This window comes from Melanaphis sacchari, unplaced genomic scaffold, assembly GCF_002803265.2.
Source record: "Melanaphis sacchari strain LSU unplaced genomic scaffold, SCAv2.0 Contig110_pilon_pilon, whole genome shotgun sequence".
Classification (NCBI taxonomy): Eukaryota; Metazoa; Arthropoda; class Insecta; order Hemiptera; family Aphididae; genus Melanaphis; species Melanaphis sacchari.
The window spans coordinates 1,005,996-1,033,748 of record NW_020270425.1 but is presented as its reverse complement, the minus strand read 5'-3'; the positions used below and the strand labels follow the sequence as shown (position 1 = coordinate 1,033,748).

The 27,753-nt window shown below is 24.9% G+C and overlaps 1 protein-coding gene across 3 annotated transcripts in view; it reads right to left on the bottom strand.

Moving 5' to 3' along the window:
• LOC112603744 (RNA pseudouridylate synthase domain-containing protein 2-like) overlaps positions 1 to 27,753 on the bottom strand; it is a 397,666-nt gene that overhangs the window by 46,379 nt on the left and 323,534 nt on the right. Inside the window, exon 1 of one of the 3 annotated variants that reach the window (XM_025352471.1) lies at positions 27,232 to 27,282. The exons of the other annotated variants lie outside the window; for them this stretch is intronic. Coding sequence (XP_025208256.1) covers positions 27,232 to 27,237 — 6 coding nt within the window. The 5' untranslated portion in view covers positions 27,238 to 27,282. Of the gene's footprint in view, positions 1 to 27,231; positions 27,283 to 27,753 lie in introns of those variants that run through there. 3 annotated transcript variants of the gene reach the window in all.

Here is a 27,753-nt window from a genome sequence, read left to right as displayed (position 1 = left end):
GTATGTGATGTTTATTGAACTGAAACTTTAACTAACTGGATGATGACGTACACTTAAAACTTATATACAGTTGAACGACTTCAGCGAGGTTTTTTTTTTTCAAATTGATGTTTAATTGTGAGTGAATTTAAGACAATAAATAATATAAAATTGCACATTATTGTGAACAAATGAAAACGAATTTTATTTATTATCTAAAAAAAAACACACTTCAACTTACTTAGCAAAATAATATATACAAGTATACAATTTCAGCTAACGTAGTCGAATAATGTTAGGTTTACGTGTACGATTACGACACACATAACTATTTTTAAGATCTTTTGTAGACGAGAAACCAATAAAAGTCATACTGTCACATGTAATATAATTGTTTTAAGTTTGAAATAAAAAGAGGAAATAACGATGTGACAATATGAACATCTTAGGGGAATGGTTTGATTGTATTTTTCGATTTATTTCATTTCGACATCTGCAGTCTCTTGGCCTATCAATTTTCCAAACAAAATGAATGTTTTAGCGATGGTCTGTGTTAAAAGTGTTCAAATTTATCATTGCTATTTGCGTAAACTATGCGTAGAGTACTGTAATTTGTTTTAATATGCTCATTAAAATCCAGGACAGTCACATTCTATAATACTATAATACACCTGCCACGATATACGTGTCGTTTTTATACATTTTAGTATGCACTTGAATGCAGAGATTACGTGAATAAGTAGAACGGCGTCGGTAGCGACGACGAGTGGTAGTCGTTGTGCGGTCAATGGGGTCTCTGTCATTAAAAGTGGTCTCGAGTGATCTCACAGCGACACTGTTTAATATGGAAAGTAGATTCACGGCCTTTGGCGCTTAAAATTGTTTTGCTTTAGTGTAGATGATTATTATGATTAATAGAACAATAGTAATGTAAGTTTATAGCGTTTACGAGATACATATTATATTTGTTCGTGTTTCACGGAATAATTTCGACGTATAATTACAACTATATTATTGCAATATTGTGGAATTAGCAGTGTGAATGGATTATTTAAAGGAAATATGATTATCGCCAAAGCTCAAAATAATAGGTTTTATATTATATTATAAAGTTATACGTATATAGGTTGTACCCACGAGAATTCACTAATTTAAAGTGATGGGTTATTGGAGTTTGCATTACTCCTACCGCTATCAAATAGTGAATTATTGTGGGATTCATCATAATATGCACAAATATATAAAACATTCAAATTATAATATTTTGTAATGATTTTTAGATACCTATAACTGATACTCTGTGCGAGAAGACAAATACATTTTTATATTTGTTTAAAACTTTAAAATAATCATTGATTTTTTTGAAATTTAAAATAATAAATCTATTTTTCCTTTAGCTTTCACAAGTGCCCTTAAGACTCACATATTTACCAAACATGAAATCCTTTTTTGATTCCACTAATTAGCACTTCATAAGATAATCTGTTAAGTTTTTACAATTATTAACCATCAAACACTACGAATATTATTTACTTAAATATTAAGTACAATATAATGCATTATAATTTTAATGTTAAATTATACGTGGATGAATGAACCCATTTACTGGTGTATAACGTATGGTTGTTGCATGTACTTAGTGTTCAATTTCTATTCAGCCATGTTAAACAAATCGAAACGTTAATATTTCAACAGGACCGAATTATCCCCGCAGCTTTTATGTATTATTATTCCCTCGTCAGTTGATTATTATCTCGCCAACATTGTTTATTGCAACGTCCGGTTATTTCATACTAATAATTATATTATGATTCGTAATTTAATGTATAGTATAAGCACATGTATCTTTTTTAAATATTTAACTTGTGTAATAATAGTTTAATTGAAAATCTTATAAATATTATACGTAACCAGCTAACGTACAGATCACAATGCAAAAATGAATTTTTATATATATTTAAGTAAACAATAGATCTCTATGTTATTTATATAACTGATGTAACATAAAACATTTTTAAACTGTGTCATAGATATACCTGCAAGGATATCTAGATCACTCTGGCGATAATGTATAAAAAGAGACTTTGACGCTGAATGTGCGGGATGTTTAGGTATTTACAACCGACATGTGTGAGTGTCATTATTCAAGTGATAGTGATAAATTTAAGTCAATTTGAATATGGAAAGTGAATGAGGATACTAGTAAGATAACTAAACAGTTTATTAAAATATGAATAAAAAAAAAATGTTTTGCTGATATGATCCAAAAAGAAATGATATGAAAATAATAAATTATATGATCAAGTCAGTGTAATATTCACTTAGGCAGTTCTATTTTTGACAATTTTACGTAGTAGGAAATTGTTTTATTTTAAAATCTCTAAAGATTAAAAATTTATTTTGAATTTTGAACTAGTTACTTGAACTAGTGCAAGCAATTTAAAAGCGAGAATTGAACATTTAATTTCGGCGTTATTATTATTTATTCTAATATATTTAAACATAAAATATAATTATCCATAAAAATATTGCGTATATATATTAAAATAGATGCTCAACTATTGTGAAAACACATTTTTATTTTCAACAAGTTTAATGAACTAATTAAGTAATGATTATGATTGACCAGTTTTATTTTAAATAAATTATTTAAATTTATATTTTTATTAGTTGTACAGGAGTTGAAATTCTGTTTACTTGCCATAATTTGTCATTTGATGAATGCTTTAAATATAATAACATTTTATTATAAATCCAAAATATTTTTTATCTTTTTATATTTGTATATAATATATATATATATATATATTTGTTCTGATTATAATAATATATAAAATAGTTTGATACGGTCAGTAAATGTATTAGTTTATTAACATGTGTCGCATTATTATTGAATTAAAGTATTATTATCTCAAATAATAAAAATAATTACATATTACGTTTTACATTTTATAATTAAGTATTGATTATTATTTTTATACGACTTGAGGGGTTTCTACAGCAGCTATAAAGCTTATTTTAATTATTGACTTTAAATAATTTTTTTAAAGGTACCTTTTTTGTTTATTATAATTAATTTGTAGAAAAACGGTATACAATTATGTAAGTCTTGTAAACGAATGTACAAAAATATACTAGTTTTTATCACTTTTTAAAACTACGAGTAAAAAGTCGATAAAAAATATATTATAATATATCTAATAAAAATAAAGTTGTTTACTGTATCGCAGCATCGCGATGATATTATTATAGCGCGTTTTATAATAAAAACTGCAATGTTCCTTTTCATACAAAATGTGGAATGCACATTTAATTTTCACATGACTTAACCGCTTGAATTTTATAACAGAAAATGTTTTAGCTCTATGGTGCTTAAAAAAAAAACTTAAGTCTTGCAAATCCTTATTATAATGACATTGTTGCTAAGATAAACTGCACGTGGTTCTAAAATGCTCATGTTCAATATTTTTGTACATTAAATATTATGACGCCACCCTAAAATTATAGAGATCTGGTCACGAACCCTACTGAAACATACATAATACTGAGAAGTTTACATACCGTGATCACCCCTATTTTTATTATAATAATAAATTTATTATTAATTTAGATTTTCAGAATTTTCAAGCAATACGTCTTAAAGATCATATCTTCAGATATCAGTATTTCAGTTTTTTTTTTATACCATTTACAGAGTTTTTTGTGACGAAAAAACTTTTTATTTTAAATGAGAACAACCATTTTGTTTGAATGAGTAGTTTCTTAACTATTAAGAAACTATATATATATAATATATATATTATAAGAAACTTTATGTACAATGCATAATAATTCCATTAATTATGGTTTTGAATTAATATACAATTATGTAATATTTAGTCAAGTATATTTATTATACTCGGACAATAAATTAAAATAAATATGATTAATAATAATTACCATAATTCTCAAATCATCTTAGCTTCCATTTATTTAATCCTAGGCTATTATTCTTTGTACATTAAGTATAAAAATTCAGAAAATGACAGTTTGAACTTTGATTTACATAGATAAATATTTTTAATATATTCTTAATAATCTACAGCCTACAAGTGATTTTCAAATCTTATTAAAAAAAAAAAAAAAAAAAAATCGACACAGTTATACAAAACAATCTATACATAGTAACATAATATCGTAATTTAAATACAATATGAATTTAAAATGTTTAAGTATACATAACGATTTTAATAATCAGAATTATTTGAATAAACTCATTTTTATTGGAAATGAAAGAAGATGCGGTAAACTTGGTTAATCATATAATTTGTGTAATATCTAAAAAGTTAAAACTACACAATAATAGTGAAAAATTAAACATTTAAAAAAATTATAATTATTCCTTTTATACAAATCTATATGAGTTCTAAAAATATTATAAATGAATAATAATAATAAAAAAAAAAAAAAATAATAACTTATACTGCTTTATTTTTATGTTTTTCTTATACTGAAAATAACCCGATTGTAGAGCTATCTATTAAAAAATATATATATCATTAGTTACATAACTAAATAAACTACTTTAGAATATAGTAACTATAAGTATAAAATAGGATAAGAGTATAAGAGATTAGTGATTAACTATTGAACTATAAAATATTGAGTAAATTTAGTATGAAATATTTCGTTCATAATAAAATGATCGAAAGATCTGTGAACCGAATTATAATTAATTATTTAGAATTGATTATTCAACAAATTTAAGCAAATAATAATAATAATTATGATAATTAAAGAAGGTACGTAAAAGAATTTCGGGAAAATAAATAGTATGGCTGTAATACATTTATAATGCTTATTAATGTCAAACACAATAACGTAGGTACTACGTAAGTACCTACTCGTTAAATGACGTAAAATGAAACTATAAGCTATTAAGTCAGAGTAACTTTACCAGTCAGTCAGAAAAGATTATTTAATTTGTATTCTTTAATATTCTACAAAGAAATCTAATTTTAAATTCAAAGATACACTTATGCAAATTATGTCATATAAATCAAAAAAGAAAAAAAGCCATAAACATCAAAGGTTGGGAGAGAGGGTCAATCAAATTTTAAGTTCCTACCAAAAGACTTTTATGCCTGAAAAGATTATAGATCAGTGTAATAAAATGACTCAAATTGATTTAAAATATTCATTTTTCTGATGTTGAAACATTGAATATTACATCGTTTTTTCTTAAACGACTTTAAAATATTTACGATGAAAAATAAACTGAACAATTCTCAACAATTTCAGTTGCACGATAAAAAATTAATTCAACATACCCAATCAATAATACAAAATAAATTGCCTATTAAAGGTTAATGAGATTACAATCATTTCAATTAAATGCACAATATCCACACTGTATTATCTTACATTATTATATCGTGGAGTCTTAAATTTAATTTTGATAATAAATCTGTGATAATATCTTGTATATTTTTGTTATTTAAATTCATCGTGACTGATCATTTTAGATTACGATTTTGCAAAATTATTTTTCATTGTTAACGATTCACGTTTATTTTTCTATCAACACAGTTAATTCCAATGAATGTTTCGATTGCGAATCGTTGTTGTTATCTGATCAAATGCATTAAATTTAATTATTAAAATCAATCAATTGCATCGAATACTGTGAATTATCGTGCATAAGCTTAAAGTAACACTATACAAATCGGTATAATATACTATTTTCAAATAATATTAAATCATTATTAACGAATATAGTTTGAATATTACAGAGCTATTCTAAAATAATATTAATAAAAATGCTTAAAATAAAGAAAAAGCATTAAAAAACCTAAAAATCAAAAATTATAAAAAATGCACTACCTAGTAATATTATATATTGAATTGTATATTTATATGATATAATATGCAGTATACCTTGAGTTATCTCAAATAACAATTTATTTCCCGAATTCCTTATATAGATCACGCAACCTCTTAGAATAAGACATTTTTACTATCGGAATGCAAACAAATAAAATTTAAAATGATCCTAAGTTATATGAAAACGAAAAATACGTATTTTACACGAAAGAACGACTGATGTATACATTTTAGTCGGAAATACTTTTATTAAAATACCAGAACAAAAAAAGTAAATATAAACACTATAATTCGTCTGTTTTTATAATAACTTACTTTCTTAAAATGGTATGCTTACTATAATACCCTTGTTTTATGTAATATAAAATATTCATAAATTACTTTCTGCAGTAAACGATACCTTTAAAATATCTTAAACGCTTAAATGTTACATATTTTATAAATTTATAGTATAAACAACACAAAATAAACAACTAAAAATATGCTAGAAAAAGCGATTTAAAAGTAAAATAAAATCAAAAAAGCATTAAATAAAACAAATACTAATAAATTAATATAAAACGTTGTGTATTAAATATAAATATTTGATCCTACATAATAGATATGAAACAATTGTGTAGTTGATTTAGCTTTATATTGCACCAAAAAAAAAAAAAAAAATTATTACATACAACATTCAAACTTTAGTAATGAAAAAAAAATGGATAATAACGTTTCATTTTTTTTTTTTTTTTATAGGTATCTATAGAATGCAATTATATTAAGTATTATAATATTAAATTATATGTACGGCGTAACTGAACGAATCATCAATATATATTTATTTCCTCGTAAATATATTTATTAATTTATATACCGTTTTATTTCTTTAAAAATATATAATTATTTTAGTATAGTGTAAGATGAAACCACGTTAATAAAAAAGTTTATGACCATTGTAACTAAAGATATATGTTCACTGTTCAGTAATAATAATGATAATAATACAGAATATTACGCAATTACATATTTTGGTCAGTTGCGATGTTAAAATAATAAAATATTTTATATTTAATAAAAACGAATTTTAATAAATCATAAATTTTATCGAAATCAATTTGTAGTATTTTATAGCAATTTGTATTATATTTGTATTCATGAAAATTATTATAATAATATTATTGTTTTGTTTTAAATAATAGTTTGAAAGCATATTGTGATAATATAATAATTCTAATAAGTATAAAACACAATAATTTCAAGTGCCTTCACAAATCTTTCAAAATAAGTGGATTGTGGATAAGTATTTATTGTGCACCCAGGTAATACAAACTAAAAACTAACAGAAACTGCTTTGCGAAATTTTCACATAAATTATATTTTATTATTTAAATATAAACTTAAAAATTAAGCAATAGAGACATACACATATAATATAATAATAATAATTTATTTATTTATTTCAAGTTCCATCATTATCATTAGACATAAATAAAACATATTCACAACAAAATATGTTGCAGATGTATATTATTTTATTACTAATTGTTAAGTATCTTTTATGAATGATAATAATTTATTTACAATTATACCATTTATACCTCACCATCCATTTTGAATAATTATTATACGTTTGACGTGCTTGATAATAATTATTGTTACATTGACTGCGAAAAGAAAGTGAAAAGAAAATGCAATTTTGTGGAAATGCAATTTCGAATTTTAAGGGAAATTATCCAATTTTAAAATGTCTAGTTCTTAAATTTATTTTAATTTGTTCGGAAAGGAGGAGAGTTATAGCTGTATTATGTAAAAAGTTTAAATGTGAGTTAAATTTTTTATCTTGATGTTTTATAATATTATGCGATATTTGAAAGGAAGCGAAAATAAGAAATGAGTGTTTTTATATTAAAACGTTAATTCATGTATGTATATACAATTTAAAATTGTTTGGTTGAATAGTTTTAAAGGTATTATTCAATCGCAAATACTAAACTCCATTACATAATATGTGTTAAGAAGCTTATTATTTGCTATCGATGGCTTATACGATCAATTTTAGAACGAGAAATTAAATCAAATTATAAATATGAGAATGTCAAAATAATGTCTATATATATTAGATAGGTTGTAATATAATTAAAAACCACGTGATACGACGAAGCGAGCGTATGAACTTATTCAATCACAAAATATACAATATTGCAGAAACTCCTGTGGGTAATGCATTAGCTGTAATATATTTTGTTACACTGCTTACTTTATAGAAAGATAATAAAGTAATAATTTTTGTTTTTGGTTTTTATTACATATAATATGATATGGAAAAATATAATTTTTACAATAAGTTATTAAATAAATAATGAAATATAAAATATATAAAAATTAAATAACAAATGTGATGATAAAAACCAACTATAGAGAAATAAACTACAAGAAAATTGAAGAAAAATAGTTTTTCCAAGACTTTCAATTCTAATTTCTAGGTATAATAATATTACAACGTATAAGAAACCTCTAATAAATAAATTAAAATCATATTAAAACAATTAATATGCTTGGGTCACGGTTTCTTATATACAACATTAACAACATTTAAAAAAATTTTTCCAGCAATTCGCTGCTTGCATCAAAACCCAATATTTTTTCTGGCATGAGATTGATGGCTATATATGATAAATTATAATATAAAATTGTAATAGCTAATCTGAGTCGGGGCGCTCAAATCCTCGAAGCTCGGACAAGGACACATTATTCCCCTTTAACCGAGTAAAGCTATAATGACCAATTAGATTTGAAATTAAATCAGTTCCATCGCTTTTGCTTTCCAAACTATCTCAATATACACACACGTATATATATATATATATATATATATTTGTGCTCCGATCGCTCAATTAATATAACACAATATTATAGCTTTGAGATTTCTGATTAAATAACCGACCTAATGAACTCTTATTGTTATATCACCATTATCACCATTAATAGTTATCATCTTCTGTCTCATACAACTATTATTAAACTACTATTACGAATATTGTTATTTGAACTGGTCTGATTTATCAATAGATAGTATGGTATAGTAAGTGTCTATAAAAAAAAAATAATACCTACACATGGTAAATGTTTATATTATTACTTCCCAAATAAGTATAAATATATTCTATAACCATTTTAATTAGACGTTTTAATAAAATACGTTATATAGAAAATTTAGCCATTTTTAAATTTTTTTAAAATTTTTTTTCACATAATCTGCAAGAGTTGTATAACATAATATGATAAATTAATTATAAAATATTTAATTGTTTATATTCAAGAGCTATTTTTAAAGTTTTGAAATGTAAATTTATTGAAAAACGAATATTTGAGGACAATTTATTGTCATTTGTTGACATTAAAAATTTAATTTTTATTTGTGTGATTTTTTTTTAAATGTTTTATTTTTAGTTAAATAACAATGCTATGGTATTTTATAATATATTATAATAGAAAAAATATTTAAAAAATATCAAAATGAATTAAAAGTTTCTAAAGAAAAATCGTTTACCAGAAACCTATTATATATCTGTTTATTATGTGTGTATGACAGGTTTAAATAAACTTTAAAATAAAAACTTTTTTTCGTACAAGTTTTATATTATTTGGCTTAATCATGCCCAGCTAGGAATATATCAATAAACTATAGACACAAAATATGAATAACTTAAAAATTAAACAAAAATAATTCTTTTATTGTAATATGTTATTATCTTTTTTAAATTTAGCGTTTGAAGTTTTAATTTAATTTACTGAGAATAAATAAGACTGGCAATAGCATTGCAAGAGCTTAACATTTATTTAATATAGGAGTACTTTTCTATTCAATTCGACATTACGTGGGTTTGTTTCATAGACATCTAGGCTTGGACCGAGCTTAAAGTCTACATATCAGTTATGGACATACCAATTCCAGGTGAGGTGACAACAATTGCGGTCATATTTGGCACCTTCGTTAGAATACGACATTTAACTGTTTTTTATTTCTATTAATAATATTAGACTTGTAATTTAGTTAAAATAGTTGTTAAATAAAAACTATCCATAGTACTGTCCAAATTGTTCATCCATAATTTTAATTTCAAGTTCAATTTAGCTAATATATATATATATATGTTTATTTCTATCTAATATTATTCAAAACTATTTAATATTTTGAATTTCAAAAATAATGTGAAGCTTATAATATATTTTATAATCTTTAAAATATTGTTCAAATTTTATCTATTCATTAAAATTTTAAATTAAGTAATATTACGCAATATCAACTTAATAATACTTTTAGAATTTGTTTTTGTGTTCTCTTATAATTCTCTCATTATTATTTTGCTGTATAATTAGTTACCTACTTATGATTGTGCATATAATTTATAAGGATTAAAAGCCCTGACAAATATTAATATTTTATTATAAGTTATATAGGTATACCCAAGGTATAATTTAATGTACGTAACAAGTATTATTAATTCTATGCTTACATATACTGACTACTGTAAGTAGGTTTAAATGTTAAAAAAATAAATAATTTCTTTATCGTTTATCAAGTAAAAATGATTAACAAATAGCATATGAGAATTGTATTATAACTGTATTACTATAGATACTTAGGTGAATATTTTACATATAATATGTACTTATCTAATTATTTTTGGCATTAAAAATTCAAATCAAAACATATTACACAAATGCATACGCAGGTATATTACACTGTTGGTGGTACATCAATGATACAATACGTGTGTATACATACGTATCTTGAAACTAAAATCAGAATAATTTATACCATATAATTATATGCACAAGAAGATAAAATACAGTGGAAATACAATTTTTGTAATAATTTTTTTTTTTTTTACACGCATATCTAACATCCTAAATAAATAATAATATATTATAATATTATATAAATTTTAATTAAAATTTAATCAGTATTTTGTGTTTTTATTGAATTAAATATAAATATCAAAAGTAATTAAGTGTATATTGTTCTCGTTGTTAATAACATTAAGATTACTTTGATTAAGAATAGCTAAACTTTATGCATACTCAATCGTTATTGTTTAATAGTGATTAATGTACATAACTATCCAGACGCAATCAAATTATTTTAATTAATGTGATGAAACTTAGAGACAAAATAGCTTAATAGTTTTGAGTAAGAAAATTATTATAATATTAATGTTACTGTCTATCATAAAATACGTATTATTGTGATCGCATCCAACAGAAAACTCTAAGCGTGTTAAATTTATGTATACATTAAGCATATATTAAAGACTATATGGGGTATTAAGATAGAGTTCGACTTCAGTAAAACGGTCTATAGTTTAATTCGGTGTATAAACTCTAAATGTATATGGTACTATTCAAATATTCAACTTTATTCTAATTTATATTTTATGCATTATAGACTATAGTAAAAAGGGTAAAACGTTATATTAATGTATAGTAACATCATCGAATACTCAAAAAACATCTTTTAAAATAGTTAGTTAGATTTGTTAACATAATTTAAAGAAGGATCCTGTGATGACACGAATTTCAAATTCACTCCCCTCCTTTTTACTTAAAGTTGTTAAGTAGATTACTTTTGTCTTGAGAATGTTAATATGTCTGAATAGACATTTCAGAGTTCTTAAACTTTTTTGTTCAAATAGTAATATTATTATTGAAATAATTGTTTAGTGACTTCGGTCACGGTAGTTTTTCATCGTATACAAATACGATAATATTTATTATTAAACTTTAATTTAACACTTATATATTTAAAATTATCAACTCAATGAGATACTGCAGTACAACAGAGTGGTTACCTATTCAACAGCTTAAGTTTTAAATTTTCTTCGAGCATTATAAATTTAAATCATTTTATATTGCACCATAATTCATGATACCTAATTAATAGTTTAAAAAGCATAACATTAAGTTTTTAAAGTAAATAAATTATATTGGACTAAACTAAAAATAGCTTTAAAATGTAAACATATGACGTTTTCTCTTCGATTAAATGCCTTTTATGTACTAAATTTAATTCGTAATGCTCAATTAATATCATATTTAAACATTAAAGTATAACATAATTGTATAGTAAACACAATTTTTGGTTATGCAAATTATACTACAAATACAGTCATTTTGGTTTATGGCACTGATTACAAGCTTTCGATTTGACAGACTTAACCTAACTTATTCTTTGATTGTTAATGAAAGCTATTTATTTTTTAACCAAGATAATACACTCGTAATTATTATAGTACTCGCGGGCCGGCTACTGCAACAGCAGTTAGCTCGTCGAGGTTTCGTGTGTTCGTTGTGCACATTTATGAAACGTTTCATAATAACAACAATAATTTAATATCGCATTAAATCGTGCACAATATTATGATTTATTACGTCCGATTGCCGCGATCGGATTGGCGTTCCTATACATATTACGTATTTAATTGGCGCTGCAGTATCGACGCGTTTGCGTCGCGGTAAATAAACCCATTAAAAACACGGGGACGATATCTGTTTGTTTCGACGGACGCGCAAATTCCGTCGCCAGACCGATATATTTTTTAATGTGACGGGACTGGCCAAAGTCCAGGACGTGCGCGTACACACTTCTCGATGGCATAAACGTTTAATATTCATCGAATTCGCCGCCGCCGCCGCCGCGCGCAAACGGTCTTTCATTGCACCAAACGGAATAGTGTATTAAAAAAAATATAAATATATACGTTAAGTAATAACTGTCCGGTCTAATTTCCTCGGCCTAGCGACATTTATACCTACGGGTTTTATATTTAATTTAATAATAGAGACTATATAACATTATGCGCGGCGTTACATCGCGATGTAGTTATACATATATAAGTAACAAGTATATTAAAAAATGTGCTGCTCCCGTTTTCTTGCGTCGGTATTTTTTTTTTCAATTAAATGTTTATATTTATATAGGTACATCACGCGTAGGCAACAAACCCTATTTACGTAACGGTTATGTTCGATACATATAATTCTAAGAAGGGTGAAAAAAATATATGTATAAAATATAAATAAATAAATACCAGAATAAATAAAACTTTTAAATCGTATACATGTATATGCATACAGTATGCGCGCGTCTGGGGAAAAAAAAAATATAGAACTCTAATAAACACTATATATTTCGTCGTTATTTTCTTTATTATTATTTTTTTTGTCTATCTCCTCATCAGCCCCAGCGAGGTTAATTTCTTCTAGACATGCAACGCGGCCTTTCGCAAACTATATAGGTACGTGTACCTACAGAAATTCGCGCGCGAATACAATACCTACCTATTCGTGATACGTGTGTGATGTATGTTAGAGAATTGATTTATGGATTTTAATACGTTTGTAAAACGGCATAGAAGAAATACGGTCACACGTGTAGTGTGAACGAACAATAATAATGGTAATTCCTGTAAAAACTGTTTGAACATTTCATAATGTACGTGTAACTATCGTAATGACGTTGTTGAGAATTTATAATGACAATACAACAGTAACATGAAATCCAATAATTTGCGTACTTCAGCGGCACAAAATAATAAGAATAAATATTTTTTAGGGGGGGAGGAGGAAGAGGAGGAGGAGGAGGAGAAGGAAGGATAAATGCCTGTAAATAAAAATATTTCGGTAACATTAAAAATTGATACACCATAATCATATTATATAAAATTTTGTAAACTAAACAATGACCGAGAAAGGTGTCTTTGAAATATTATTAGTAGGGTTGGGGTTTTGATGCAAATGCATCTTTATTTCTAGTGTTTCGAAACGTTGCTCCGTAAACATAAAATGTATTTTGAGTGATGCTGATTAATTTAAAGTAATTTTTATTTTGCATTTTTTTAAGATTTTAGGGCATTTTTCACAATTTAAAATGAACGAAAATTGTTGCGATTAACAAGAGATTCTCGGCAAACTGCCGACGAAACGATTAATAAATTATATAGTTCGACAAGTTATCGTCGATAACAATTTTATCATAATTAGGACAATCCGCTTAAATTATTACCATTTTATACCTACTGGTTATTATGTATTATTATTTTTATTATATCATACATGCATAGGTACATGTTATTGTGATAACAAAAATAAGTTAAAATACTAAACATTTTTTTTTTTAAATTATTTTTTAGAATGAATGATTAAGAAAACAAAAATACAACAAAACAAGTAACAACGTACAGTATTATAAAAACCAAAAATTAATTAAACAATTTTTTTGATTCAGCCATAATAAATATAAACGCATTTTTAAATTGCATTTTTTGAGTTTTTTTTAATTATTTTTGCATTTTTTGAGTTTTTTTAAGTATTTTTGCATTTTTTGAGATTTATTAGGGCATTAAAATTCCAGCCCTAATTATCAGCTATAGGAGGCGACTCCAGCTTTCATAGTCCGTCCCTTGTACTCGATTACGGCGGAATATTTGCGTAAACTATAAGTTATAACGATATTTAATATAATAATTATACAACTGTCACAATTATTATGCTTGTGGCAATAATAGAAGATTAAACTATTTCGTAGGAAATAATTTGTTTTGAGTCCATGTACCCATATCAGCTGTTGGTTAAAATGTCGATGATAAATTTATAGGATACAACATTAAACTAAGATTTACCAATGATGTTGAATTTCTGTGTATTTCGAACTTTCAAAATAAGGTGCCTGAAACTACACGGCGTATTATAATGTTTATAATATCATCTATTTTATCTAGAGTTCAAATTTCAGGGTTGCTATAAAGTATTTTAAAAATAAAACAAAATTATGATAATATTTAAAGAGTATTATTATCATTTTAATAATAAAATAATAATTGTTACAAGAAATATTTGAATGGGATCGCTACCTATAGAAATAGATCAAGTGTAGCTAAGTTTGTTTTGTTTTAGATTAAATATATATTTTTAAACATTTTGTGAATTATTCAAAATTATAACAATATATTCAAGAGGTATAAAATCCTATTTTTATTAGGTACTACTAACAGTTTTCAATTTATGATAGTAAAAATATATAATTTAATTTTTTTCATTGTGATCCAATTGGTAAATTTTATTTTAGGTTTTTCATAGCCATTATAAATAATAGTGTAAGGACCATATTATTTGAAATGTTTATTAATTATTGTGTTAATTTATGTTTATATATATATATATAAATCATATTTTATATATTATATTTTTATGTATTTCTATATAGCTTATATTTTATTGACGATTAATGATGATATAATATGAAGTTTATAAAAACCCTTCGAAGTCTGACGCTGTATAATATATTTTACATTAATAATAATAATTCATAAATAATTATGATATATTGTAGTTTGATAAACTAACGTTCTTATAGTTTGAACAAAATAAAAGCATTTGTTTAGCATTTTTTAAATCAAACTTCGACATTTAGAATATTGACTAATGACTGACCATTTTTTATTTGCACACAATAATAATAAAATAATTGAATTATATGACATATTAGGTACATATATTTAGTATTAACATAAAAAATTTTCCAAACTTATTTCTTAAATGAGTCCATTAGAATTTGCTAGTCGGTCGACTCGTCACGTCAAAGTGATTGATGGAAGGAATTCGAGTATGTTATTAGTATACTTTATCATTCATACTGACACCGTCAAAATCAATTAGTTAGCCGTTCATTTCAATAGAGAAGTGTATAGATATTGAGTATTTACTATTTTTATTATTATTATAGTTATTTTCTTATTAACTTAGTATAATAGTTTTGCGCATAATCTAGACACACTTATAGATTCAACTTAACTTGTCACCCCCTCTACAGAGTAAATCAACTGTACAGCTGATTATTATTTTTTACACATTATTATATTGGAATACGACCAACGTATAAAAACGATCAAAAACTAGCGTGATGCTTTTATTGTATTTAAATTATATGTATACCAAGTACTTATATATTTTGCGACGATAACATCGTCGTCGCAAAGATTTATCGTATATTTTAACGTATGATCACTTACGACGATTATAATAATAACAATATAATAATAATAGTAATAATATATAAAAAGAAGAACGGTCTATGTCCCTCGTATTTTTAGAAGACAAAAAACGAGGCACAGTGGGCTTTTGCTTTTGAACCACCAATGCCAAAACTCAGAGGCATTTTTTACAAAAATAACATTTCGTCGCGCACGTTAAATTAATAATATTAATATATATATAAATTCTAATTTAATATAAACCATTAAAAGAAACGTCTCCGCCTCCGTACGTCTTTGTTGTAGACTGGCTAGACGGAGTGTGATAGTGGCGCAGCAGAGTAGTGCAAAAAGGATGGGACCAGACTACGGAGAAAAAAAAATAAACTTAGAGATAATATTATTATTATATTATTGCGCGGTCGGTGCAAATATATTATATTTTTTATTGTCATCATTATTACGATTTATTTATTTTTTTTTTCGCTTACGTTTGATGCAGAATAATATTCCGAGAGTACAATGCGATGCGGCGAAGACTAGTCTCGTGTTTTTTTTTTTAAATTTGTATTTTATACCGCCACTACGTTTTCCTATCCGTCGACAACGGCGGTCGGAGATGCCAAAATTACCGGGACGGCGTGCGCTGCGGACAAGAATAAGTTTTGTGTAGCGTGGCGCGTGGCGCGTATGCCAAACCCATATACTATTCCGCCATGGGCAGCGGGCTGCGGTGCCAGTCGCAGTCAGGTGTACAACTCGCTGTTGTACTGTATAATATTTTATTTGATGTCCATAGCACATATTATTATTATATAGGCGTACGTCGCGAAGCAATACCGACAAATTTTCAAAAATTACATTATTCCAGAAAATTGTCGATTGCGCCGGCTTACATCGTTCTCACAATAGGTTAAAGACGTGTAGTAAAATATGATATATTGACTGTCAAATCGAGCTTTAAACATGAAGTGTAGTATCTATAAAAATATCATAGAAAATACTACGTAAATAAATAGTAATTGATAACCAAAGATGAAAATTCAGTGTATAGTATAATTTGGTGTATAGCTATAATAATATGGTGTTTAGTAAATTTATGTGGGTATACATAGTGTTAATTTATCAACAGTAATCCTAGATTAACCTAATCTAACAGTAATTTACATGTTTATAACAATTGAATGTGCATCTTTTAAATTATTTTCATTAAAATTAAAGACATTTTTATAATTTAATAAAATTGAACATTTTTAAAAATTTTTTTTTTAATATTATCATATTTCATTGGGTATGTTTTTAAAATTGATCAAATAGGTATCTTTGATAAGTTGGAATTGACATGAACATAATATTATGAGTATTATTAGATAAACTGTCTTTTTAAAAATAATAGTTATCATTTTTGATTATTAAAAAATGCAGTATTTACTTAATTTTACAAAAACCAGGTATACATTATTTATAAAAATGTCTGAGGTAAATTAATACAAATAACTAATAAAATATTATTGAATAATTTTGTTAACAAGCAAAACAGTGTAAAAATAATGATGATCCACTTTTAAATCAATTAAGTTTTTGTAGATACTACCTTCCACTCTAATATAGTATAATACGTCTTACAAACAATAATATTATGAGTAAAAACACGACACTATAATAATAAAATTAATTATAAACGTGATAGAGTTTGATTCGATAAATACGTTATAAGGGCGTTGGGTATAGATGTTTGACAAAAATTATTATTTTTGACAATCGATTTTCATGTTTATAAAAGCTTTTATTAAACTAAACACAAATGTTGTGTTTAAAATAACGTACAGATACCACCAGTGCTATTCGAATGAAAAATAATCACACCTTTTTATTATTATTTAATATACTATATAGTGAGTTCCAGATTTTTTTATAAATTTAATATTTCAATGAAAAAATATTATTTCGAAAACGTTGACATACTTTCATGACAATAATATTAATATTAATTTAGCAGTATTAATCATAAGCATACGTACGTGAATTGAAATTTAAAATATAATATTATAGGTCAAGAATACGAACATTTTATGTCCGGGAAAAATTAATCCACTTTGTAAATGTTAATACAACTAATAGAACTTCGATTAATGAAGTATAAATTTGTAAAATAAGCACTAATTTTTGCTAAAAATAATATAATAAAATACAAAATTACATTTTTACTTATAGTTTTCTAACTGTCGGTTATTGAAATGAAGCATTTTATGATTTTAAAATGTGTAGATTAAGTAAACCATAAAATCATTATTGTTAGTTTTACTCACAAAATGTAAGACTATAGAATTTATTTTTACAAGATTTTGAAATGTTTTGGTCAAAGACAAAACTACCGATTTGATGAAACTGAAAATATCAGTGTTATATATAATCACATATAACATCAATTTCGTTAAAAAAAATGATAATACATTTTTTTTACTTATGGTTGACACAGTAAGCAATGATTTATTTATTTTATTCGGAATATGCAAAATAAAAAATAGATCATTAATTGTGTATGAGGTGATACGTAGAGATTTGATATTTTAATATGTAAAAAGACGCTGTAAAAAAATAAAATAGTCCTAATAGGTAATAAAGGGGTAATAATACAATTATACTATTATTATCATATTGCGAAAATGTGTGTAGTGCATTTTGACCGCACTGACATCAACGACTGAATGCATTGCAATATTTTCAATGACCAGCACTTAGTTCGTGTAATACATACACTGAAGCATGTTCTCCGAATTTCACACCTATAATCTCATATCACAATAATAAAATACATTGTTTTTATACGGATTATAATTTATCATTCGTTTCGGTTTGCCATCGGTCGAGTATTATATTATCATGTGCATTTAATACTTGTGTAGATATAAAATATATCATTATTCCGTCGTTGTTAGTGTTTTTACGGTCATATGCGTGATATGAAAAGTTAAAATACTGCACAATTCGGAGAGCAGTGAATACAATAATAGTTCTATAGTGGCTTTAGAGGATATAAACAAGTTACATGATTTAGATATTTATCACAATCTTATAGAACAATAATATATGTTTTGAAGATATAAACATACGTTTTTTTTCAAAATAGTAGGTACGTGTAATAAAAGAGTTGCCAGGTGTTTTAAAAAAAAAATAAGTGTAATAATGATTATTGTTTGTATATTAAATCGTAAAATAAATACTGATAAAATATCCATAAACGGATGTCGTTTTCTCGAAGATTGCATCCTCTTACGATTTTATTTTAAGCATTTTAGCTCTGAAATAGCACTAAAACAGTATAATAGCCAATATACGTCAACACGTTTTATTTAATACCCCATTATATCTTAAGAACCAATCAACGGCCATGATACGAGATACGATGTACAAAATATTTTAAATTAAAATTAAAATATATTTTAATTTTTCTAATTATTTATTTTATCTATAATTTTCTATATTGAATGACTTAAAAAATATAATTTAAACGTGCTCATAGACAGCTCAAACTAACATCAACAACGACTAGGTTTCTGACCTCACTACTCAACGACGACAGTATAATAATAAATTGGTAATATTTTGCTATTATTATCAGCTTGTGTAAGAATGTTTAAAAAACAATATTAAATGTAGTATATTTATTATACAGAGACCTATAATAAAAACTGTTTACATTATTGATACATCACTGTAAATGTGGTAACATAGGTAAAAAATCACTTTAATATAAAATTAACATAATATATATTACCTAGTTACTTTTTTACTACGGCACTCAACTTTTTTGAAAATATATATATTTATATAATTTATTAATAACATGTTCAAATTTAATTTTAAGATTATTTTCAAAAATAATTTTTTTGTATTAAAATTAAATTGAATGGTTTTTCTTTAATCTTTACATTTCATATATTGGTACGTTACATATATAAAATGTAAGAAAATATACAAAACACAATTTTTTTTTATTAAATCCTTATAATTAATTGGTTGCCAGAAAATTATCGTTCAGAAGAGCTCTAAATTTAAATTGACTGAGCAGTGAAGGTCCAGTGATAACGTTTTAACTAAGGTATATGTTGCGTCTTTTAAATGAATTATTACAATAAATGTAATTAAATTCGTCTTTGGCCATTGCTCTCACCGTTTATAAATATATGATGTAATAGGAAATTGAGGGTTTTCAAACTTTTTAAACACGCTGTATATATACAGTTCCTATTGGCCGTGACAAAAATCATGTGACCGAAATTTTTTTTGGTTTAAAAAAAAAAACATAAAATCGTTTTTGCTTAAAAATACTTCGAGCTATTATTACACTTACGTCGACACGACATTAGTATACCTACCTACAGTTTGTTCTAATATTTTTCAATACTAAAAATACTATGGTATTGTATAATTATTTATTATAATATTTTTAAAACCATTACCTAACAATAGATTTAATATTAATAATTATTCAAACTAGGTTATTGTAGTCGGTATTATTTTTTTATATTTTTTACTAGAAATTATTTTATATAATGATATTTTATTAAAAATTGATAAATATTACATTTATTAATTACTCAACCCGTTAAGTAGGTATAAAAACGAATCGTTTGTAAATGTAATCAGTTTATTTATGAGGTGTATAATTCAAATTGTTCTGTGTTTTATAATTTCTATGACTGGTTTTAGAATTAATTTTATAAATATAATAACATGTCGGCTGGTTGACAATATATTATGTTGTCCATCCGTAAAGAATTTTATTCTGTTTTTATTCAATTTTAATTTTCGGAAAATTATTTCAAACAAATACCTCATAAAATTATATTTTTCTTTAATAGTTAATAAACAAATATTGCTTAGGTGTACTAAATAGTCTCATTAAAATAGACCATTTCGAAAAATTATTTTAATTGAACACCACGCAAAATAGGCGTTTACTCGTTTCAATTATTATACTATATATTTCTTGTCAAATGACTATTCGTGAAAAATAACAGAAAAAAAAACTATAAAAAATAAAGTTTCTGTACATTTTTATTAAAATCTATTTATAACTACTTACGTTCATTTTATTTGTTTATCTTACTTTTCCGAGTTTACTGTTTATACATTTTATTTATTTGGTTAATCTTGATAATGATTAAATAACTATTAAATATAATATGTATTATTAATTTAAGATAAATAAAAATAGTTCAATTCTTATTAATTATACTGATGTATTATTCTTTAATTATTAATAAAAGTTGACAAATTATTTAATTTAGTCACTAGGTAGGTATTTCAAAGTCATTAGTAATTTTTCTTTGTAAAAGTATATTTTATTGTAAACTATAATTAAATAAATAGTATTTATTTATGTGTTAAAAGAAAAAAAATATTCATCATCATATGTTATTATATTTTATGCCAAGAATGTATGTGTTTTTTGGCAAGATTTAATATAATATCGAGACTATGAGAATAATGATTATCGTTTTTAATCTTATTTAACCATCTTTAAAGTAACTGAAAATAGTCAATTCTTTGAAAATTTTATTTAATATGTTATTCATTTTTTATGGGCCAGTTTTTTTTTTTTTTAAATATCAAGTTAAACTGCATATAAAAATGTACCATCGAATTGTATTATAAAACCCGATGCAGTTTTAAAATTTTCAATGATAATGATTTAGAATTTAAGACGTGATTGAAATAATTATAATTCAATTATTTAAAATTTATGCAATGAAAATAACTGGGTAAAAACTTTAATTGTGCGTAGGTTTTTACATATTTCTATTTTAAAGCAAGTTACGAACATTCTAAATTAATGTATATTTTTACTCATAATTTACTTAAAAATTGAAATACCGTAAAACTTTTAAGTAAAAATATCATGTAATTAATACGAGTATTTATAATATTCTTAGCTTTAAGTTTGACAATAATTCGATTCATTATCATATCAAAACAGACAGCACCAAAATAATTATGCAGGACATAAATTTGATATAATGTATGGTTGTAAGACAAAAACAAAAAAATACTTTTTAATTTTTGAAGTGCGTTATTTTCTAAGGATTATATTTTGATAGGCAATTTATTTGATAAATAATAAGACCAGTGTGATGCATAATGCTGTTGAATGAGTAATAAACGATCATTTGTTTAAGTGACACGTGTCACTGCATAAATAAAATATTTTGTTATTACAAGAAATTAATTAAAACTAATTTATACTTAAAAACCTAACAAAATGACACCTTCTTAAAATACTTGGATTTTAATGCTGTACAAATATTTGAGTTCGTGGGATTTTTTTTCTACTATTCATTTCATAAAAAAAAAAAAAAAAAAAAAAATATACTAGTAAATATTCAACATTTGATAAACTTTAGACATGAAAATAAAGTTTTTACATTGTAACTGAATTTATCAATTTAAACGAGATTGAATATTTTTTAAAAATCTATCCAATTTTAATAATTTTGTTGTGCTTTTTATTTATTAATCATCTATAAATAACTAATTAAAAACGTAATTAAAATTCTATATATATATAAAAAAAAAAAATACATGACTAGTTTAAACCAATTTAATTATATATTATTAAATTAAATTTAATGTATTTTATATAATATTATACTAGGATTCTGAACATATTTTTGCGTAGATAGAGATAACAACGATAGCAATTAGCAAGTTATATAAAATTTAATTTAGAGGCTGCTCTAATATGAAGATGAAAATTAATGCCGACAACATAATTACTTCTAATAGTGATAATTGCTCGAAAAATAATATTAATTAAATATACGTTTATCAATAGTGCATGATTTATTGTACTACAATCCAGATATGCTTATGAATAAAAATAAATATTTAACGAACTTTTCCATGGTGAATTTGTTGATTGTTCTTAGTTTCAACTGAATATTATGTGATTAGTTTTTAAATTATGTTATAAAATTGTTATTGATTAATTTTATTTTTTTATTAATTGTTTATATATTAAGTTTTAAAAATTCGTGTTTAAATATTACATGTTTATCTGTTTCAATTTGTGGTCAAATAGATTAAAAAAATTGGTCATATAAATTTCTATCTCAGCCCTGTTCCTAGTATACTTTTGATAATAAATGTGTATATTGTGTTCATGCTCGTTATAGTTATGTTTATCTTTCATTTAATTATTGGATTTATTTAATTAAAAATAGACCTCACTTTTGAAGAGATCTTGGAAGTATTATTTTGTTTGTTTGTTTTTTTATTTTATTTAACACAAATTAAAATAAATACTTTACCTATGGTCACTATTAGATTTATTACAAATTTAATTTAGAATTAACCTCAAAACATTTTTTTTGGAATACTTTTAATTGGGTAGAATTATTAATCGTATAGTCCCTTTATACATATTTTTGTGAATACCAATCAACGAGCACGATCACTATTATAACGATATGATGTCGCATAACCATATTATGTGAGATTATATTGCTATAGAATATACAGACAAGGTTCTGGGTGTATTAAGTTGTTAGACATAATATATTTTGGATACTTAACATGTATTTCTACAATGAACTAATATTCACACGGCGTTATAAATAGGCTTTTCAGGTACACAACTGTTGTGTATCTATTTTATCTATATTCTAGTTATTTTACATATTTGGTATGTTAAAATATATTGATTTTATAATACATATATATATAATTATGTAAAACGAGAGAAGGTAATTAAGGATTTCCAACTACCTTATAGATATTCTAAAGTTTCAAGAACAAATCTTATCAATCAATTATAACATACTTTATATAATTTTATTTTATTAATATTATTAATAATAATGTAACCAAATTCTAATCAAAAATTAGTCTCACATGTAATAATATATCACTGTTAAATGTTATTGATTGTTAACACATCGATGATGAAATAATAATGATAATTATTGTATATATATATATTATAGTTTTATGGCTAAGTTTTAATTAAATTTAAAGGACATAAGTAATTATTTTCGTTTATTTTAAGAATATATTTTAAAAGTTAAAATCTTAAAAATAAAAATTGTATAATAATGCTTATGTCGGTGGAAAAAAACATCGATATTTTTATCTACTTTGAGTGCCAAAATTGGTTTCCTCTATACTCAAAATACAGAAGATATAATTCAATACAATAATATTACATTCCATTATCTAAAAAAATATACTACAAACACAAATGTGTTTTACAGTCGGCTGTATTTACTTGGCACACATGTCAATGTTCCAGTCATGAGAACCCTTGTTTGTGATAGATGAAAATAAAGTAACAACTGCGTTAGTTCAGCAAAATTTAATTAGGTTCTTATTTGTATTAATGATTGCAAAAATTGAGTAATATTTCAATTAGGAATTCGAATTTAGAATAAATGATTTATTTGAATTTTGAACGATTATTTTTTAATGTATAATATGTCATCAAACGTTGCAGGAATTTTCGGAGAAAAAATATAAATTCGAAATCATTAAAAATATGATAATATATATTATTATATATTCCTACTATAATCAATAATCGTACATGTGGGCACACATACCGAAATTCTTTATTTTTAAAATTTTATAGGCCGACATTATATATCATAATTTATTATGCAATATACATATAATATACCTATAATATAATATATAGCAAGGAGTGAGGACACACATAACTTTCGCACATCGCAATCGGAGAATATTGAGCACACGTATAAACATATTTAATATACACAGTATGAACTTTTCAACTACGTATTTTGGAAATTCCTGCCTTTTATATAATATTATTATCATTAGTTTACGGTGTTCGAATCGAACGAGTTAGTCTGCTATTAATACGTGCATGAATTATTACTTGTATTATTATTTTTTGCTTAAACACTACAGAGGTATACCAATACGTACACGTATGTATGGTAAAATCAATAATGTACCTACTAATATACTATTATACAGTAGTCTATGCAGAAGTATCATTTCAGTATTTACATAGGAACCCAAAAAAAAGAAGAAAAAAGAATACAATAATTTTTTTATTAGTCCAATTATTTTATAGTTCAATCATTTTTTAAGATCACGTCATGAGCTCTGATATTAATAACAAATTCTTTAAATTAGAGATAATCTTTTATATATTGTTTTGAAAATCTGTTTAGATTAGACTAGGCTTTCTAAAATGCAATAAAATAATCTCGATGTAAAATGAAAAAAAAAAAACTAAATAGTAAAAGCTTTTTTAGGTAAATATTTAATAGTATTGGATTTTTTTTTTTATGTGCGCTTAGGCATCTGCAATTATCATCAGATAAAGTAAAAACAATATTATAATACAATTACATTAATATATTGAACTTTGGAAATTATCTGAAATATTGATATTAATCAAAAAAATCTAACTATAGTTGATTTGTTGGATTTTTTCTCAGAATATGTATATTACTGATTTTTAGCTTAAGCAATAAAATGTTATACCTCAGCGACGCAAGTAGGATTTAGTCGTAGAAGGTAGAGAGTCTAACCAAGAAATATATTTACATTTCATTTTTATGCATATCATAATATAAATAAATTATGATCATGTTTATTAATTATTATGTATTACTAAGTTTGGCAAAGTAAAAGATATTTTATTTTAAATTTTTCTTGGCTTGCACATTAATGATATTTTTTAATCATTAAGTATATTCGATAGTAGACGGAAATTGATGGACCGAAATGAGGAACTTTAATAATTTATTATTAATTAATAAAAAAAAAGAAGAAAAATAGTAGTTTAAACTTGTATACTAAACTAAATATAGATGCTGTATTTTAAGCAGACCATGGTCTGTTATTCGTCTTGATAAAATCGTTTGATAAACACATCCAATTATACGTTTACATTTTTAAATATGTTTATGTATAAAGTTGAACTAATCAATTAGCTTCTTAGTATACAAACGTATGATAATATTAGAAAAAATTGTTGGCTATATCATGTTATGATAAAGAATAATTGAATGTATAAACTATTTTAAAAATGAAGACGTTTTAATTATAATAATCATTTTTTTTTTTTTACTTCAAACTATACATTTTTTAATATTTTTGCATATGTTAAAATAAATATTTAGAAATTATTTTTATTACATTTTAGAGTATTTATTTTAGAAAATGTTAGTTAAAAAAGAATATTTTCGACCACTGTTTATTAAAATTTTTACTTTTTAGAGTAAATGTACAATATAATGTCAAATATTATTTTTTAATGAAAAATGCTTTTTTCTTATTTATTAGAAAGTACGTTGAACAAAATTATATCCCACAAAGATCAATGAAAAAAAATGTATTAAAATTATTGTGGATAATGAGAGAAAAAAGTTTTTTCATTTAAAAGTAAAAATGGTAAATATGCGATATCAAGAAATTTATTCGGAGATGTATTATGAATAGTGTAAATATGTAGGGCGGCGAATAAGCTTTGATGAAACAGGAAAGTTACTAAGCTATACTATTATACATCTATACTATTACATTAATATATCTATTAAACATTACACGCCTGTCTACTGTTGAGAACATAGATGAAAAACATCACAAAAAAAATGTCGACTGCTACTCGCAAAACTTTGAAAACTGGAAACGTAATTCGATTCTTGATTTCGGTGTTCACTGTTCACACATTCACCTTTGCATTATTGAAAGAGAGCTATTATAAACGATGTTATAAAATTATATTTTCATTTCCACGCCACTATTCCATGATATATCGTCCGATGATGAGTGGACGACAATAGTTTTTATCTCCTAAAAATACTGTTTGCTTGATATAATAGTAATGATTTAAAACAATTAAAACGATGCTAAAACGAATAAAAATCTATCGTAGGCACTCCCATACGTGGAAATCTGATGACAAGAGAAAATACGCCGAGACATTTACTGTTCACTGACATATTGTCATGAATGACTGCATAATATATTTAGGACAATCTTAAAATTTCTTTCAACCCTCGCGGAATAACTTGACCCAGATCCCACATCTACCGCAAATCTACTATTGAAATTTATCAACCGTAAACATACCTACTTACACAAATATACAATCCAATTTAAAAAAAATTATACAATGTAAATACATATTTAATTGGTTATCGATCGGGTAAAAATGTGAAATAAAAATATATAACCGCAATTTACCATAATATAGTTGCCACGATTTCTAATAATTATAGCGATTTTAACGATGAGCACGTTGGTGTACGGTGTAATCAAACAAAATATGTTGTTTCACGAGTGGTTGGTGGAAGTAAAAAAAAAAAAAAATTAAGAAAATGTCTAAAAAATCGCTCACTGCCATGGAATCCGGACGTGATGGGATGTACACATAGCCAACTGGCGCGGCCACGTCTTCGGATGTAAATATGTAATACACGTTGTCTGGGATGAGAAAACAGTTTTTATTTCTATTATTATTATTATTATTATTAGAGAACACGGAGGGATTTATTTACGGTTGTTTGCGACCACTATACGATTCACATCCTGTACAGTATAGGCGCGCATGGGAATAAGACGTATTAATAATTTACCAAGTGACGAGCACGCCACCGTCGGCGCTACTGTCGGCTTCCGACGACCGACAGACAGCCTGACAGACTGCAAATGTATTTTCGACGAAAACAAAAGACAATTAAAATCGGATCTCTGCGACGATCAGCGTAGAGATATTTATTTCTGTACTCTCCTTGTTTATGTCTTTGATAGCGCGTACACTAACTACATGCCCGCCGTGACGTCGGGTGTGCGGCGAAAGCAGCAGATACCCGATTCCTGCAGTAACCATTGTTGATGTATACAACAATCCAAATCGTCC